A 19,950-nucleotide genomic window follows, 5' to 3' on the forward strand; every position below is an offset into this window, starting at 1 on the left:
ACTGAGAAGATGTAGAACGACGAGAGAAATTAGATTATGTATTGTAACAAAATAGAAAATGATTGATATTATAAAATAGTATTTTGTGCTTTTAATATTCTATAAGCTTTCAATATCAATAATTGTTGATATAACGATATAATGTATACATCAATTTAATATCTTACATTTTAATCCACAAGAATGCAAAAAGTAATCATTTTTATAAAAGTTATATAAATAAATATTATGTACGTTATGTGTATCGAAATTTTAGTGCTCTCGTAGTTGGTACATAGTCACTTTTTACAACAGTGCCCATAACATTTTAAATATACAACTGCAGCATTCGATGCTTACGATCTTTTCTCTCTTTTTGATAAAGAGCAGTGCAACAAGCGCTGAAATTTTCAGCGCAACGGGAACTTTTTAGGAAGATGTGCCACCAGTGGCCAGTTACCCTTAATTTGGAGCAACGCCAGTGCGCGGTTATTAAAAGTTGGCGGACTGTACTGTGGCAATTAAATATTCAATTTCCATAATCTTACAGTCCAATACCGATTTCACTGGCGGAAACAGTTGGAAAATAGCAACGATTATAGTCAGTCGTATATAAAATGCGCTTTTGTTCTCAACGTAGTAATACGAAGGAAAAGAACCAGATTAGTCGGATAAAATTTCCTGACAAACGCTAAGGGTTAAAAAGAGAAAAATTCATGCCTATTTTTTGTCGCAAAGTATTAAAAGTTGTCGCAATGCATTTATTTACCATTTATGCCGCGTTTCTCTTTCTTATTTATCGGTAATGTTGATTTATCTCAACCACCTTTGAAAAATCAATAATGACAAACCTTTTGAACAAAAGTTAATTTAAAGCAAGTAATAAGCTGCTTTTTAAAGGCAAAAATAAACTGTAAAGGAATTGCTAAACGTACTTTGTATTCAATATGCTGTTTGTGAACACTTCTCTCGGAACGATCTCAATTAGCAATTAGCGATCTCAATATGACGGGTATTTCATATCATCTAAATTTTTCTCGCATCAAAAGAAGATGCTTTACTCGGAGCTTTATTATATATTCCCGTGTGATACCGTTTATACCTCTTATTCCATGAGAATCTTTGCGATTTAATTGCACCAGCATTTCCAAGAAACTTTATACCTCGCTTTTCCGTTTGTTCCATTGTGTACTAATGAATTAGCGGGGAAATAATATTCCAAAAAATAATAAATCTCCTTGTTTATACAAAGCTTTGTGAATATTATACCGTGTTTCAGTGCGCCTTTAATAATATTAATTAACATCTTGGAAATTATTAAATTAAATTCTCTCTTCTACGTGCTGACTGCGCGGCACACGTTTCTTTACGACAATATCCTTCCTTATCAAAATGCTTAACGAGTCCATTACAAAATACTTTCAAAGCGTGCGCGTTTAGCAGTCAAATTTCTCTATAAGGGATTTTTTATTTAGGAGATCTTTTTACATTTCATATCCTTTTATTACTTTTTTCATTTTTTTGATGAAAAATGACTCGCGCAATTATAATAGTACAACTCGGTTGTTTTATTTGGCGGAAGAACGAAGAGAATTGACCGTTGGATCGCAACGTTGTGAAGTCCTTTGGTGAATGCGGGCATTCTGAACGATGTTAATAATGCTTCCAATTGTACAAAGAACCGACTTTCCATGCATTCGATTGTTACATAGCGTATGAGCGCAAACGGAAAAAGGAAAAAGAACGTTGTGGCGCCAACTACGACGTGAATACGTGAATAATGCGTTGGAAGCTTTACCTGGAGTGTGACGTCCGCGTTTGCTTTTCCCCGGCCTTAATTCGCTGTCCTGTGTTTTTCGAATACGGTTGCCCTGGCGAAATGGTGTCGGAGATACCGCTTGACAGAGTTCCTTGAAGCCTTAGTTACTTATCGTGGACGAAAAAGGAGCATTCTTGATAAAAGATTCCCAGCTGTCAGGATAAAGAAGACGTGGATCTGAAGAAGCAAAGGGATTTCTTGTGGAATCCGGTCGTTTCCACGACTGTGTCAAGATGTCCTCAAAGGTAGAGATTGGAACAAAGGAAACCTCTCAAACTGATCGTTTCTAAAGGTGTCACCTTTGTAATAAACTTGTCCCGTTTCTTCGTCGCGGCATTTACGTAAAAAAAAATATATATACAATATATATATATATATATATATATATATATATATATATATATAAAGAATAAATCTCGAATTATCAAATTATAATAGAGAAAGAATATCACTAGTACATTACTCTTTATAATAACCATATATATTAAGTATCATTATGCACACACATATACATACATATATATTAAAGTAATAAAAATATAATAAAAAAAAGTTTCTAATTTCTTTTGTTAAAAGATCCTATATAAATATTTGTTTTTTTAGCTTGACATGTTCATAAAAAAGATTTATCGCAAAGTTTTTTAACTCTAATGAAGCAAATTGTAATATTGTAGAGTATAAAAAACGATGAAGTTGACGTGGTCTATCGTAAAAGAGAATTAATATTATTTTGTCAATGAAGAGATTGATGAAGACTTATCAGAGGGAGCATTTATTTTTTAGGATACGTTATGTACATGCGGCTCTACAAGCTCCGCCCAAAAGAGCAGGCCACCACTCCACTTCCTTTCAACATTTTTATTTAGTAAACATCGTAATATCATATAGTATGTACAATAATATACCTATCTATTCTAACGATATCACTGCGATTACGGATTTCTTCTTTCTGCGTTCACTTTTTTTTTCATCTTAATCTCTTTACGCTTGCGCTTAGCAAAATCGTCGATTAGGATCTACGGCTCGTCGGAATTCCAGTCCGTCGCACTATCGTCGGAGCGCATTCTCGTCGACATTTAATTCACGATCTAGTTAATGATTAGTTTCTCTCGGCGCCTATCACCTGTCGCTATCGCGGAATTTCGCGCGCGCTTGTGTCCGCAGTAAAATGTGCGACGCGCAAATTGAGCGTAGCGTCGCGATGCGGACGAGTCGAGAGAGGCAAGTGACGCTCCGTAAAATTCTCCATTTTTCTCTATGGTCTTCTTTCATAAAAAATGAAAATCGCATTTTGCGCAACTCTGCAGAGTTCCGCGCGCGATAAATTTTTTCTTTTCTGGCCGTCTTCTATCAACAAGCGGCGTGTATACGAAAATACAAGCGAGTAAGTGCGGATTCGGATGTGCTACAGAATTCACGTTTCCAGTTACTTGAGAAAAAGATAAAGATTGTGCCTATCAATGCCAAAAGAAAAGAATAGTTTGGAAGTGAAGACGCAGGATAGAAAACGATCGCGTTGACTACGCGCGAAGTTTCCCGCTCGAGTTCGGAGATCAGGATGAGGATGTGGGAGAGAGGATTCGCGGACAACCACGGACTTCGAATTGGATTCCGATCGCGCCTGGAATTCAATTCTCGACTCCGGCCGGCCACGTGAAATGAACAAAATTCGAATTCGTTTCATCTTTCTGAATTCGGGCGTCGAGCGGGCTACGTGGTCGCGTTTACCTCATTTCGCGGAGTCGGGAATTCGGAACGTGTCCGCTTCTATTTTATACGCGTTACACAAGATGTCCCGCCGAATGTCTATTTACTACAAATTCTTCAGTCAGCATGGAATCGATCTTTCGTCAATGAAATCTCGAGGCACCTACAGATTTCGAGAAATTGATAGTTTGAGGATCAAAAATAATCGGCAAACTAAGGTTTAGAATAAAAAATAGACGATAAAATTATATTCTTTAAATTTAGATTAATTTTTCTTATATATGAACATATTTTTGATTTTATTAATTTAATCAGAAATTTAGTGTGGAAGGAGTTGAAAGGAGTAATTTTTTATGCATGTTTTTTTGATAAGGAAACATGATTTTCAAATTGATTCTAGAGGCTGCAATCATAATTATAAATAAGCACTCTGTATAATTGGAAAAAAACTTAAATTGTTTTTGAAAATTATTTTTGTTGTGCTAATTGATAATGGGCGACTGTGGCTTAAGTTCCTTTCAATTTCATTTGTGGATCAACTTTTGTGCGAAGCCACGCGATGCCTGGTACGATATTCAGTCACGACACTCGGTCGCGGTCGACGGGATTTCGCTCGCGTGTATACACGCCGCGTAATAAAACGGCTTATCCAATAATTCACATTATTAGGAAGTAATGTTAGGAAGGAAGAGAGAGAAAGAGAGAGAGAGAGAGAGAGAGACGTAGACGATCCGAGTTTGGCGCCATTATAGTTGCCAGTGGTTTCGCCCGAATCGGATAATAATTACACTCGAATTGCATTTGGAAGATGATGAATGCCGCGTAATGGTTTGCGTGAAATCGCGTTTGATTTTGGAATGTTTAGCCCGGCTAATCGTTGTCCTAAAGGAATCGAAGTTATATTGTTATAAAGAAATTGACAGAATATTATCACAAATTATATCGAAGCTATCAAGAAGAATACCAATTAATCGTTAATCCTAAAAATAAGTGATTTCTTTATACAATAAAATTGACATTTTTAAACATCACAAATATTTTAGAAAAGGATTTGTGTTAATTTATTATTTATTGTAAATTGTAATAAGGAAAGTAGAGTCAATATAAATGTAAATTGTAAACTATATTTAATTCAGCCAGATTGTATATTTTTAATTTCAATATTAGTATTTGTTTTAAATTTATAATTGTATGAAAATTAAATATGTACATATGTAACGTTGAACAGTAATAAGGAATAACTTTATGTACAAACTATTAATTATTGTCTTTCAATCAATCCTCATTAGATAGATTAGCTTTTCTGATCAAATACGATTTCAGTCCAGCATTTATTAGAAACGACGTTGGTTTAAATAGCGCTATTGGTAGTGTATCGAACGAAATGAGTTGCAATAGGATATCAACGTTTAATATAACACTGAATTTCGTAGGCTGTATTTATTTGGGTTCGTGTAAATGCAATTTGAAATTAAAAGAGCGTAATATGTTTATTTTATTTTCGGATCACTCGCGGGGTGTATCGGATTGGTAATAATGGAAATGCCAATACCCGTAAAATCCCCAAACGCGCAGTTAAATAATTTATTTGCCATCCGCCGCGTTAACCATTTATAATCTAGATTATTTGTATCTTGTATTTTTTATGTCATGCATTTTTTGCATCTGTGAAAGGTTGCAGATTGACTGAAGGATTCTCGTTATGTGCGTTTGCGAACATTTAACCGGAACAGCCAGAGTCATCGATATGCCCCCCGACGGGCTCCGCTCGGTAACGGGAAAATCGATGCGGCACGCATTGCGGACTTGGTTCCGCGACTCAACGGCGCGCTTCCTATCTCTTACACCCAGTTTCCGCCGAAAAGAAAGAAAAATGCCTGCAAACTTTTGTTTCGGCCTCGACGCTCGTACCCGCCCGCCCGTCCGCCAGCGCAATTATTTTTCCCCCAACTTCTCATTGTCTGCGGGGGCCGTATATTTTACCGCCGAACCACACACGTGTAAGCGTGACTCTAGCAAGTTCGCCCCTCGAGAGAACTTCCGAAATATTATCCTTTTCACCCGCGCGCACTTCCCTCGGAATTATGTGCTCCTTCTGTAGTCACATGGCAAGGTGCCGACGGGTGGCTCGAGATTTCTTTACGGGTCCTTCTCTTCCCTCACTTTATTTGACCCTCCTGTTTTAAAGCACGACGTATTCAAGGGGAATGATGTTCAAGAAAATATACGAGTAACTTAGAAAATTGCCCTGCGGACACATTGAAAAATTACGTCAACATTATTAATCATGATTGTCGTCGTAAACACATCCATTGCGAGACTTCGTGAGATTCCGCGGTAAGTTTTTCTATTAGGATATTTCGGTAAGCTGACTATTTTGAATAAAATGGAAGAAAGGTTTTGCTTATATTAAATACCGGCAACAAATACAAAAATTTATGCGTGTGTATTAAAGAAAACTGATCACGATACGCGTTTTAGTCGTTCTAAAAACCCTCACTGTGAAATCTTTCGAAAACTTCTCGCAATCATACAGAAATTTACAAAAAAACTTTGGCAGTTGTAAGAAAATCTGTTTGTTACAAAATTATAACAAGGAGAGTAGGTACATGTGCGTCTTTTAAGATCCTATACTTTTTCTGGACGGCCATGGCAATGCGCACACATCTTTGCCTTTCTTTTCATTGCTTCTCTCTCGACTCATCGCGTTACTTAAATCGCTTCTGACAAGCGACTATCCGTGTCGCCCCGGAAAGTTCTATTGGGCCAGGCGGGGGCATCCACCTCACCAACATATCAGAGTCACGTAGGAGCGCGAAGATGCAAGCGACTTCGTTTCGTCGAGCGCGAATGACCCGAGCGATACTTTCGATACTGTCCGATCGCACTGGCCAACTGACGATTTCTCTTATCGGTTTTTCCGAGCGATCCTCGAGCGACTTCGACGTTTCTGCCGATGTTAGCAAAGTAAATGCATCGACAAATAAATGAACGACATATTTTATCCACGTGCTCCATCGCTCGATATGCTGTGCCTTTCCAAATTTATGATATTGATCGATGCTGTAGTCGAGAATAAATCAAATATTACTGAACATGCTTGGACATTTTGAATGAAGCATATATAATCAAAACATAGGTCTTACGAAAAATTTAAAATAGCAATAAGATGGAAAACATTTTAAGAAACATTATGTTATCGGAAAATGTAAGTACATGGTTATAGAGTGTGCATTAAAAATGCTTAAAAAATATCTGAAACATTATTTAAATATATTTTATGGTTTTTGATAATATTTGCTTACAATACAAAAATGTTAATTTTAAGAGGTTTTGTTTTAAATCTCAAAAGTAGCACGTTATAAAAAGACACGTGCCTTTTAAGTTTTAAACAATCTATTTTAAAAGGAATCGAATCGTTTTCTGACAACTGCGACATGTCCTTGTCAATACCAAATCACATTTTGCAAACATTTCTATCTAAAAGTTATATTTCAAAATTATATTAAATAAGCATGTGCGTTTGTACAGAACCATTCGATAAAAAAAAAAACAATCCAGACAAAACTTAAAATGAATTGATGGAAAATGCTTTTTTCCGTGGGAAACAAAGCTTTTTCCGATCAGGAAGCCAATCGTCACTGGCCAGTGCTATCTGGCAGAATATCACATCGAAACACACAAATAGAAAGTGAAATTTTCTCTCTCTCTCTCTCTCACTCTCTCACTCTCTCACTCTCTGTCTTGTCACGAGTTCGGATTTTGATTTATCCGCGTTTACATTCGTCTCATTGTCAGATACATCCGAAAAGAGCGAGGAGAGGAGAGATCGGCTCACGTCTCGAAGTTTCTCCATGCGGAAAGGCGCGCAAGGCGTGTGAATGTGATGTCGCACAAGTTATGATACAGACATTATGTACAAATTCGCGTTGGTATGTGCCGATGCTAACGCCGACTGCGACGCGATCGCGGTCGTTTACTGTTGAACGGCGAAACAGGCCAAACCGACGCATTCGTCGTTGATTAAGGTCGCCATTAGGGGTAATCCGCACGTAGCTGCATAGGAAGCCTGTGCCTGAGACGTCGGTGCGTTTGTACTCACGAATCGGTGAATTTAACATGTATCCGACGAGCGCGTAAACACGCGCGTCACGTTGATTTGTCTGTGTGTACGTGTGTGTGTTCTGCGCTCGGTGAAACCTCTCCGTGCGCTCGTCTTTCTGTCTATATCTTCCTACTGCGCCCGTCTATCCGTACCACTATTTCAGTTCACCTGTCAGTCTCGCGATATGATCGTCAGACTAATGATGGGACAAACGATGACAGGAGTGCTCGACGTTTGATCAGCTATTCTCTTGCAGCGAAACAATGCGCGAAAACTACGCCGATATCATTGCTCCGTTTCCGTGCGCTGATCTCGGAATCTCTGTATAATTTTCTCTCTGGGAATTTAATTAGGGCAACAATTTACGCAGCGTAACTTAAGCTTATAATTAAAGATGGAATATAAAAAGATATCGCTTTACATTCTCATCTCTTTGATAATCCAGCCGAATCACTGAGAATGTTGAGTAATAAGACAGTTATTGCAAAAATAACAACGCTTAATGAAATACCATTATGCAAACAGCATTTAATTATTGCATTTAGCAGCAAAAAGTTAAAAAGAATATAATTACAAAAACGGTTATAGTCGAATTGTATATATTTCTAACAAACTATTTAGAGTGTATTGTGTGTGTGCGCGTGTGCGTACATACCATATTGCTTTTGTTTTTGGTACAATGAAACATAACGTGGCAATTATTGAATATATGAAGCTAAATGGGCAGGCCTGATTGCAAAATGGAGGTAAAAATATATCGAGAGAAAATTGTGCGACGTGATTCTTCTGGGGCTAATCAATGGTTGAAATTTAAAGCGCGCCTCGCCATCGTTGACAGAATGATTATTTATGCGCGGCTCGCAATAATCGCTGGCAATTATTGTATTAAATTGCCGCGCACAGTGAGCTTTGTTTCGATTATTCAACCGTTTCATTCGCACTTATTTGCAATTGTAAAATTAACTTTTACACGCGTGTCTGCCACGTTGTTGTTATTTATTTTTCATTATTACTGCCCACTGACGCATGACCACCACGTCTAATTGTTTTTTATATATTAGCATGTTGCAATGGAAGGATTACAATTTTTGTCGCTTTACTGACGCTGTACTGTTATTACTGTAATATCAAAATTCAACTCGTGTTCTCGTAAATAAATGCTTCTTTTGACGCTTTTAGATTTGATTTATTTGATTCATTTATGCACAAGATATACATATATACATTTATTTATCAAATAAGTTTTCTTTCTTCTCTAGTTATTAATAAAAATATATAAAGTTCAGTAAATTATAAGGGAAATAATAGGGCAACTTATCTTCTTAATAAAACTTTTTGCTCAATATTTTAATTTTGTTTGCTGCGTTCTTTCCTATAGAAACTGGAGGAAATTGTGTATGTCCTTCATGTTTCATATTCTTAATTTAAATTTAATTTAAGTTAAAATTTACATCTTGATCATTAATATCGGTTAATCTTATATACTCCAACATGAAATTCCGACATTAACTGTGTACCAACAATGTATTTTGACAATTTACCTCTATATCATTTTCCTGTTATCTCTGTTCAACGCTGTGTTAATTAACGGCTAATCGAGGACGATAGAAAATTAGGCCATAATCAAAGTGCATAACAATAGACTACTTAAGCTTAGTTTATCCTGATTGCATTCAATTATTGAGTTTTGATGCCGTTAATCCAATTGTGATTCGAACGAGCATAATTTAAATGCGCTTTTCACATTACAAAAGTGCACTCTGTCTTAAAACTCATATTAAAATGTACCTTATTTGATTATATCAATTTAGATTGAGTAGTTTCCGAAATTTCTGGACATTGAAATGTATTTAATGTAATATTTACGGTTTTTTTATTCGAATTATTTTGCTTAGTGCTATATAAGGCGTGTTTGATCGATAATTATAATTAATACAATTGATTTGAGAGAAGCTACGTATTTACAATACAAACAACATAAAGTCGATATTTTGCATGTTCAGTCTTGCTTACGGAATGCGTTAGAATTAATATAAAGTCGTTAACAGCAATTTTCGTTATAAAAAATTGCTATGGTAAAAAATAAATAATACTTACGACGCTGTTTAATTTAAAATTTAAATTATTTAATTTAGCGACGATGAATGTATATTTTCTGAATAAATGTTAATGTACGTTTTTGTAAAAAAAAAAGAAGTATTTATTCATTATTCGATATAATATAAATCTCTGCAAGTGCTATTAGAAAGTAGAAAACAAATTAAATGTCAGAATATGAAAACCTTTCTACAAACGTCAAAAAGTTGTTACTAGAGAGAACATATCTATATATAAAACCAATCGATTCTTAAATCACCTACTAATGCAAAATCCTACAGAGCGGCTACAAAATTTACAACACTAAAATGCGCGAGTTTGGAAAAGTGTCAAAATCCGAGATATTTCCAAACGCAATATAAAACTAATCGCGGAGAGAGAACGATGTCCGAGTTGCCAAGTCGGCGAGTCGCGATGAAATTTATCCCGAGAAACGTCGCCATCAGGACTGAAGATAGCATCGGAGTGAGTATAATGTGAACGCGCAGCCGATTATCGCACGGCAATTTTATGAAATACGGAAAATTGCCGAGATCGAGCATTCCAGTCACGTTTTATTTTCCATTGAATCCCATCCACGTAGCTTGCATTCCCCAAGATTCGACTGCTCGTAAACCGTAAACCGTAAAGCAATCGCTCCACGCCTTAACGCTTCTCGTAAATCGGTTTCTCGCGATAGGGATTACCTGGATTATCTGGTGGGCCCTCCCCCCCCTCCCCCCGACCTCTCGTCGGCCTTTCCCTCGTTTTGTGGGGAAGGAGGGCGGATTTCGCGCGCCAGATCTACCGCGAAGCACCCGCACTTCCGGCATTAGCATCGACGTTCGCTTAATTAAGTGCCCCTTTCTTACCGAAAGATGTAACTCCCCCTCCGAGCGCGAGGAAACGCGCCGCGCGATTCCATCGCGGCCGAAATGCACGCGACGAAAGTACCGCGCACTATCGAGTTCTTCGTCTTGATTTCCGATGCACGTCGGCGCGAGGCGTTGATAATCGGTGGCGCACGAAGTAAGTGTTCTTCATTTTCTTAACAGGATCGCTGGGCAACAACTCAATACCCATCGTCCCGTCTAATGTCAGAGAAGAGAAGGATCAGATTCACGGGAACGTGTATTCGTGAACGTTTGTGCCTCGCATTCTTTTGTTACACAGTACGTACATACCATGTAATCCGGCGTGTCGCTAATAGACTATAATTCACCATGCTTTTTGTAAGGAGCAATAATCAATTAACCGACAGCTGCTACTTACAAGAGGAATCGCTATTTTTCCTTGATTGGCAGTTTTCCCTCCTCTCATAAAAGCATCGTGAATTATGTTGCGACGTGCCAACTGAACACGCTCTACTTCAGTCATTCACGGAATCCTTTTATGTCCCGTACAAACTGCGGTCGTCCCGCGATCACGTTTGTCGAACGGAACACGCACGCGTGGAAGCGCGCTCGCGTAGACGTAAGAGGAACGTACCGCGACGGATGTGATCTTCGGCCGTTGGCGCCTGTTTTCGTTTTCGTTTACACCGAGGATATGTACAAAATGATGAGGGACACCAATAGACAACTTGAGGACAGTATCGGCCCCGCGGTCCCGGTCTGCATCGCTTCCGGTCGCTCGCCTGTAATACAAAGACATCCCGGGTTAAGGCAAGCGGTCTGTCAGCGATGAAATCTCATTTTAACCATTTAATCTCATTTCTACGTTAATATGCGCGCACCGAGGAAAAGCAGAAAGAGATAAAGATCATAAAGGCAACATCTCTCTCGAATGTTTTTCTCTCTCGCGAGGTCTCGTCTTTCGTCGTGACAGATGTTGCATTATCTTTCCGACCGGAACTCGGCTAACCGGCTAATACATTTTTATTACGTCACTCTTGTTTCTGTTAAAACGTGGTAAAACCATTATTACGAAAGGTTCTTCGGTATTTATGCCGCGGGCATAAATAAACCATCCATCAATCTATCAAGTCTCATTTCAGCGAATATAATCTACTTCGCGCGAACTGGAAAGGCAAAAACGGGGGAGAGGTGGGTCGAGAAGGTTGAAGCGACCCGGAGTTCCCCGGGCGTGATCTGGATAATGAGAGCTTACCGTGCAGCGCGTGCTGGTGCCACCGCGGATATTTTCGCACGGAAAGTTATTGAAATACTAGTGACGTGTACCGCGCGAGGAAAGTTTCTCGCGTCGCGTCGGTGTGACTGCTGAAATTAATTGAATCGCTCGCTCGCTCGTGAGCGCGCGTTTTGTTCCGCGTCGCGGAATGCGTCGTGAAACTTTTTAATGAATGTCAACTGCGAGCGATACATTCGGATAAATGATCCTGTTTTCTGGCGCGCAATTTGCCGGACCGCCGGGCCGTGCGATCGCCACGCTGGGAATGTTGATCGCGACGTTTTCGCCCATTGTAAAAAGTTTCGAGCGGACTGAAGCGGCGTATTAGGCGCGTCCTTTCTATCCGACCTTTTATCGGATATCGGCCACTTCGTAAAACGAATCGAAGTACAATTTCCGGACGTGCGTTCCCCCTCGCCCCACCCGTAATGCCCGCGGAATTTTCCGACTCGGCCCTCGTAAATTTACCAAGTTTTGCGCCCACGCGAAACTTTCGCGTCCGTCCGTTCGTTCGTTCGCTCGTTCGTTTGTTTGCCCGCTATCCGCGTTTCTTATAACGAGGGAATTTTGGGAGGATTTTTCGACGGTCCTCTCGGAACGGTGGGAATATAGAGGCGAAACTTTCCAAAATTGTTTTTAACGCATTGTAACTGGGACTCCGAGAGATTATTCCGACGTGCGCGGCTAATGGCAAAGTTTTCATTAAGTCGGGGGACCTATATATTTCTTTCGATGTGGAATATCGGTCACGCCAGCCAAGGCAAGCGCGCCGCGCTCCACGCGTGTGCGAATCGAAGAGTAATTTCCGCTCCGTTCAGGCGGTATCAAGCGAGCAGCTGTAAATTTCTGCGAGCTTTTAAGGTGTCGTATTCTACGGAGGGATCGGGATTTCGATGGTAAAATTTTAAGAGCGTGCACTTACGAGTTATTTTGGTCGTCGCGATTCGTATTCTCTTTGACAATGAGTGCGTTGATCGATATTGCTGCAATTGATTCCAGGCCGACATTTCGAAAGCAGTAATTGAATTATTGAGAAAGATAGAAGACGACGCGGAAATTAAACCCTGAATTATTCTATTTAATGTAATTTATTAACTGTTTTATATTTAAATTATAGAATATGACCGAATTCAACACAAATATTTTTTGTAATTTTTATATCTAACACAACTTGATACATTTAATGTGTTGAAAATATGAAAATGATATATTAAAGTAAAATTTAATAAATTAATTCTGGGTCATAAAAGGGCAAAATAAGTTATCCGTTAAAGTCATATACAGATGCTGTAAAAAAAATAGTATCTAAGATAAAAATTTTATTTAAAGTAATAAATAAAATAACTGTTTTTACTATTACATGTAAATTCTCTACATAATTTATATAACTATTAATCATAATTTTTAAACAATAGCAATATTTTCGTCATGCATAATACATTTTTAATAGAGAGCAACAGAAGTTTATAATTATAAATTTTTAATAATAGATTTTGTTTAATTCGAAAGATATTCGAAACGTTGAGATTATAATTCAAATAAAAAGATATTATTATCCTTTTATACAATAACATTTTGGAAATAGTCGCTTGTTACCTATGCACGGCAATATATGATTGCAAATATATATCCGGATTATTTCGCGAATCATTTCGCAATCCGCATGTTTCACTAAACGATATATTGGAATATTCGCGAATCACCGAGCGAAATTTGTTTCCTCGCGCGATGTTGTCGCGCGTCGCGAAAAACAAGCCGCGATAACGAACATAATTCAATAGTGTCTCCCGCATGCGCTTCATTAATAAATTATTCAAGCTAGGTTATTGAAGCATTCACCAACTCCGCCGGCTTCTTCGTTCGTCGCGAATGACGAAGGGCCTTATTATGCGAAATCGGGGTGCCTCGTATTCGCGTTGAGTTCACGCGAGCGTTTCCGTATATACATATATATTTATATGTGCACGCGCGCGCGCCAACTTCGCGACTGCATAATTGCCAAGAGTTTGATAGAGCGGCAAGTTTCGAGCGCGGCCGAAAGCTGGGAAGGGACAGCTGCGGGCGTACATTCTCGGCCGATATTCTCCGACTATCAAGAATACATCACGAGACCGGTACGTGAAACCCATTAGAAAGATAAGAATTAAGAGCCATTAGGCGTGATAAGAATGAGGGATAAGAAAGAACACGTGATAAGAAAGTATAAAAGAATAGAGACTTCTGCGCGCCGAGGCGCGCTGTTCACCGTGTTTTTCGCCTCTTTTTCGTTATTATCCGTTTATCGATTTCTAGTCCGGCGAACAGCGGATCTATACGCGCATTTCGGTGCCGCGAAACTTTTCCGATCCACTATCGGTCCTGAGTAGTTTTAACGATCGCGGACGCGGAACGGTTCGAGTTTACGAGCTGGCTGTGTGAATAGTTAACATCTACAGCTCCTCTGTGCGGGATGTGAACAGCTAGAGCGACGGTCAATAAAATAATTTTGCACGCTATAAAGCAAGACCCGATGACAGCCAGTACGCTTTGGGAATTCATTTCGTGGGGCGGAAATTGCAACTTGGCAGATTGGCCAGGTTGATTCGGAATTCTGGCGCCTCGAAGCGACATGATAGTTAATCGTAGCACAACGGAATTATATTAATTCCACGGAATTGTAAGCGGATATGAGAATTTTAGTCTAGCAAGCGCATTTTTATTACTCGATAATTGAAGTTATCTTGAATTTTTTGGTGCCAGTTTGGAGCAGTTTGCCCGGTACGAAAAGACATGGAAACACGAAATCTTTCCATCGTTGCGAATTGCTTTCCAGTAAAGCAATTAAAAGACTCACGTTTATTAACGAATCAATGCAAGATTTAATATATACGATACGTAATAATTAATTGCAGTGGTCACTCAGTTCGTTGTTCAAATAAATGCCAAAAACGTTCCGCTTTAGAGAGAAGCTTTAGAGAGAGGCAAATAAATATACGAAACGTAAAATTTTTAATTAAGCTGCCTAGCTACCTCGGCTGATGAAGAAATAGCGAGTTGTACCGAAAATACATGACATTTCGCGGCCGTTGTCTCGCGTCGCTCGTAAAATCGCGCCGACAAGAACGGAGCTCTGGCGTACCTCGCAGGAGCAAAGACTCACCATTTAGGACATGAACCCTGATAGACGCCGTATTGGCGTTGCTGGGCTTGCAGCTGTACTCCCCGGAGTCCGAGGGCTGCGCCGTCTGAATGAGAAGCCAGGAGGTGGTAACGTCGCCACCCTTCTCGGTTATCACGGAGACGCCGCCCCTGGGACTGTCGTAACTCAGGACATTCTCATTGTAGTACCAGAAGATGAAGGCTGGTGGCTCCGAACTGAAGCGTATGGCACACGTCAGGTTTATCGTGCTGCCCGCACCGACGTACAACTCGGGGCCGCCCAGTATCGTCGCCGTAGGTACTGCGATAAAGAAGAATTTTCTCTCGCTTTCTATTTCTCTCCTCTTCCTCGTTCTCCTCGTTCTTCCCATGCCCTCCAATTTCCCCCGATTCCACTCCCTCTCGGGGTCATCCGCCTCGGCTCGGATAACCCCAAAGATCCGTGCATCGCGTCGTGAAAGCTCTCTGTATGAAAGTCTTTTGGGAATGGTACTTAGAAAACGAGGGGAACGAGGAATCTTTAAAGCCGCCCCGTGATCCGTGAGAAGTAACGAGGAAAAGCTTCTTAACAAACGCAGATAAGTGAGGATAATTGTGACGCCGTCGACGTCGCCCCTTCCGACGTCGAATTCAGCCCCGGGATCATCGTTAAATTGCGTTTAAGTCATCAAGCGTACCATTTTTTCGTCAAATTTACTGCTTACTTTGATTCATGATCTCTGAATAGTTTGTTGCACAAACGGAAACTGAATTGAGGCTATATAACATATATTTTACGCATTTCGGTATATCGTCTAGACGAATAATATTCACGTTTTTACGTTTATTCTGTAGATTTATCCTTTTCCTCTGTCCTTTCATTAATCATGTATTTACTAATTCAATCTCGCTGTGAACACAGAAATGGAATTTTTTTTTAAAAGCCGGAAGAGAACCATGCCGCCCTAGCGGACCGATATTTTGCGGATTGAGACTGAAACGCTCACCAGAGCGTTTTGGAAATTTCATCGAATGGTAGAACGGGGACAACGACGGGTGAGATTACATTGAATGAAACATGAAACTTACCAACGACATTCAAGCGAAATTGATACGACTTGATAGGTATGGTGGAAATCTGACATTCATAGATTCCCTGGTCTCGCTCCTGCGCCCACTTTATGCAGAGGGTCCATTCGGACCATTCGTTGCTGTGGCCCGTGTTTTGTCTGTGTAACGCTTGAAATCGCTGGTCACTCGTGTACGTGTACGCTCCCGCAGTCAGGATGTGGATGTCTCTATGCCTGACCCAGGATACCTTCGCAAACAAAATTGGCAATAATCGTGATAAATGATAAACCAATAATCAATGTAACTGGAATATTCAAACTGTCTTTCATCAACTGCATTACATTTCATTTAAATAATTGAATGACCTCAATATCGTCTGTTTCATACTTAACATATGTATATGTAAACAACAATAAGTGAAACAAGACCGATATGATATACAATCAATTAGAGAGAATGTCACTTATGGTCCGGACTGAATTTTGGTAGCCTATAATAATAATATTTCTGTGTGAATTTTGTACATTTATTTTCCAAACTCAGTAAACTGTGTGCTAATATTTTGTCGGTCTTTAAAACATAACTCTTTGTTGGAACAGTAAATCCACATACTTATCGATAATCGATTTAACTTTTAATGCTAATAAGCGTCCTTATTTAATCACCGTAAAGAATTTATATAGTACATATATAATTTTATTATTATTATTATATAATATATAATATATAATTTTCTATTACCTTCTTCTAGAAGATATTTTATATAATTTATATTTAATAATCTACAATGCAAGATTTTTTGTGAGGAATTTAAAGACGAATATAAAAGAATTTAAAACAAAATTATACTAACTAAAGATCTGTAGAAAAATTTTATTATACATTTTTAAGTTAACTTTAGACATGCATGAAATTAAAATCATTCAAGTGGATTACTGGCTAATGAAAAAATCATCCTTTGTAGCTGTGTTTTCATTTATCCAAAACAGTTTTTCAATTGTCTTTCAAGTAACGAATTTACTGGATACACAAGTGATGAGACCAATATACACGAGACTTTATTTTCGCGGTTCACACGGATTTTATGCATCACCTTTAAAGTCTTTCCGGCAAGAGCGAGAGGCAAGAACGTAGCTTTTGGAGAAAATAAGCTCATCGGAATGGAAGCTCATTTCGATAACTCTGATAACCATCCGTGTCGGAGTTTTTGCATCATGAAGTCCTTCGTACAGTGCGCCTGACCAACTTTGCTGCGATCCCGGAACGGAAGGACCGAACGAGAGAATCCGTCTATTTCCGTATGGAACGCCCGCCGCGGAAAAGCCACCGACCCGTGTCGAAACGTAAGAAGAGTTGCGGAGGAATACAGAAAGTTTCCCGGGCGAGCTTCTTCCGCTGCCAGCGCGCACGCAAAGCAGATTTCCACGCGCGCGTTCACGCGGGTGCTGGTGTCAGAGTGTGAGACTTCGACGGTCTTCGGCGATTTTCCGGGGAAGACTTCGAACGGGAAATAAAAGGATTCTGCGGAACGCGGAGCGCGATCCGGGCGTCTTCTTACATTTGAAACTCTCTCAGAATTCTTCAGAAATAATATTATCTTACAGGCGCCTCTCCACCATTTCAGCTCTCCGTATTTTTTCTCGCGCGACTAACTTTCTTATCTTAAAAGTGGATTAACGAGTCGTCGCGTGCGATATTATTAATCTTTGGATTGAATTAATCCCGAGCGTATTACATTATGGATTGCAGATGTTATAAATATGAAATTACGGAATGTGATTAAAGATCGATTTGTACAAATTTAAAATTTTACTTCTTATATAATTTAGATTAATCACGTTACATTGCTGAATTATTAATTGTAAGAAAACTGCTCCACCATCTGTCTGTGTAAAATTATAATCATCATTTTAAATAAGAGGAACAGTAAAAGGGCCGGCTTAATCACATCCTCCATTCTTTTATGGAATACATCGCGATGATAAGTGAATAGAGACGAGAAATTAAATTTTACTCATGAAGAAAGTTCGGTCACTTAAAAGTTAAACCATAAGAAAAGGCACTTCTGTAGCGCTCTCTCGTCGAAGCTCGCCGTCTGCTTTAATATTCCCGAGGACTACTAACAGAGACTCGTCGACTTTTCAATGAAGTGTACGCATTTCTGTTCCAACAAAGCGAATACTTTTATTTCCCTGCAGTGTTCAGATATGAAACATGGCGAGAGAATCGTAAGAATTTGCATGCGGAGAGACTGTGATATACTAATAATAAAGATCATATATGTATATAATAAAATGAAACGTTCATGTCTCGTTCTCTGAAAAGTTTAAATCATATTTTCCGCTTAATGATTTTTATATTATTACGTTTGTTTCAGCTAAAAATTATGCTTATTATATATTTTATGTTACTAAATTTAATATAGTACATCAAAGCAGAGTTTAATTCGAAAAATATACCTAAACACACGTGTACAGATTTTTTGCGCACCTTGAATTTGTTGTGCATTTTATACATTTCCAATCGTACACATGCATCATAATGCTGCTAAATCATAGTGTTTGAAAAAAATCACACACACGCAAAATACCCGCGTCGAAATAATTTATCGTTACCGTCTGTCAACCATCCATCCTAAAAGCAATCGCGAGGCAATGGGAGCAAAACCGTAACATTGGAATTCGCGGTAACGGTAAGTTCGACGCATATTAACGTCGGGTTCTCGCGCCGGGGCGCGCGTCCCCAATGCGGGAAATTTCAACCCTTCCCCTCCCGGAGGGGCTGGGTTGGTCTTTAGGAGTGTGGGCGGCTTGGCTGTTTGTCGATATTTTCACAGAGCTCTGACCTCGTATATAAACCGGGCGAGGCCGGGAGTGTGTCGGTACGGCACACCGTTTTCCCGGTCTTGTGCATGTATACACGCGCCGTGCGAACGCCGTTTACATATGTGCCCGCCGTTGGCACCACTTAGCGTATTTACTCGACGAAGTTTACGTCTCTCGCGGTGTCTGGCTAGCGGTAGCTATTGCACGGGAACAAAAGCAGTTTAGCGCTTCCAAACTTATCCATCGGGACGAATGGGGCGACTCGCGGACGCGCCGGCGCGCGAGGGACGGAGAGGGAAACGCTGCATCCGCGCGAGAAACTGCAAGAAGACGTCGGCAATGATGAATGTCGAACGTTAAGTGGAACCAACGCGAGCACAACGAGAAACTCTGGCAAATGATCTCTCATATTGCCTGCAAGGTGCGCCGCGCGAATTAGTCGCGCGCATGTCATTTTCTTGCATGCAGGAAAGCGCAAGGCAATCGCGAGAGTCTTTCACCGCTTTCTCTAACAATGATTCATTAAATTATTATTACTTCTTTTTAAAAAAGAGAATCCTAGCTGTAAATACTTAACTTGTAATTAAAAACTTCTGAGTTCCATTGATTATATTTATGTATATTACTCTGAATAATTTTAAAAATATTTTACGATTAATCTAAATTATCGATCTGATGATTCTTAACTGTATATATACTATTTATTTAAAAAATTAATTGAAAAACATTTTTAATTTTCTTCATATATTCAATCCGACTGTTTTAAACAATTGCACCACTTTAAATATTAAATGTAAACAGAGTTGGATATAAATTTTAATAAATATTTTTCTCAAAAAAGATACCAACACGCGAATAAATTAAAAGAATCTAAAAATCATTAATTTTACAATAAAATAATTTATATAAAATAATCGCTAAACTAGGAATAATCTTAGTATGCTTTTTTGTATGCTAAAATACAGTATTCTTTATCGATTAATACTTCCACAGTCGAACAAGCATTATCAGCGAGATCAGTAATTATTATGCAAATTTTGCGCGGAAATTAAAGTACTATGTACCTTTCGCATTTTGGATAACAACGAAAGAAAGGAGGGCGAATTGGTATCGCTTTATCT

General features: G+C 39.1%; 1 protein-coding gene and 1 long non-coding RNA gene across 4 annotated transcripts in view; one reads left to right on the top strand and one right to left on the bottom strand.

The window, feature by feature from the left end:
• Positions 1-19,950, top strand: part of LOC139774397 (uncharacterized) — a 195,452-nt gene that overhangs the window by 89,439 nt on the left and 86,063 nt on the right. The gene's annotated exons all lie outside the window — the stretch shown is intronic.
• Positions 2,550-19,950, bottom strand: part of LOC139774384 (zwei Ig domain protein zig-8) — a 43,457-nt gene continuing 26,056 nt past the window's right edge. For 2 of the 3 annotated variants that reach the window (XM_071709618.1, XM_071709615.1), the window contains 3 exons: positions 16,023-16,251; positions 14,956-15,255; positions 2,550-11,322 (listed from right to left, as the gene is read on the bottom strand). In XM_071709618.1, the coding sequence (XP_071565719.1) occupies positions 11,222-11,322; positions 14,956-15,255; positions 16,023-16,251 (630 nt within the window). In that variant the 3' untranslated portion in view covers positions 2,550-11,221. The remainder of the gene's footprint in view (positions 11,323-14,955; positions 15,256-16,022; positions 16,252-19,950) is intronic. The other variant, XM_071709617.1, reaches the window with a different exon arrangement.

This window comes from Temnothorax nylanderi, unplaced genomic scaffold, assembly GCF_030848795.1.
Source record: "Temnothorax nylanderi isolate EJ_2023f unplaced genomic scaffold, tnyl_v1.0 TNYL_tig0080_pilon, whole genome shotgun sequence".
Taxonomy (NCBI): Eukaryota; Metazoa; Arthropoda; class Insecta; order Hymenoptera; family Formicidae; genus Temnothorax; species Temnothorax nylanderi.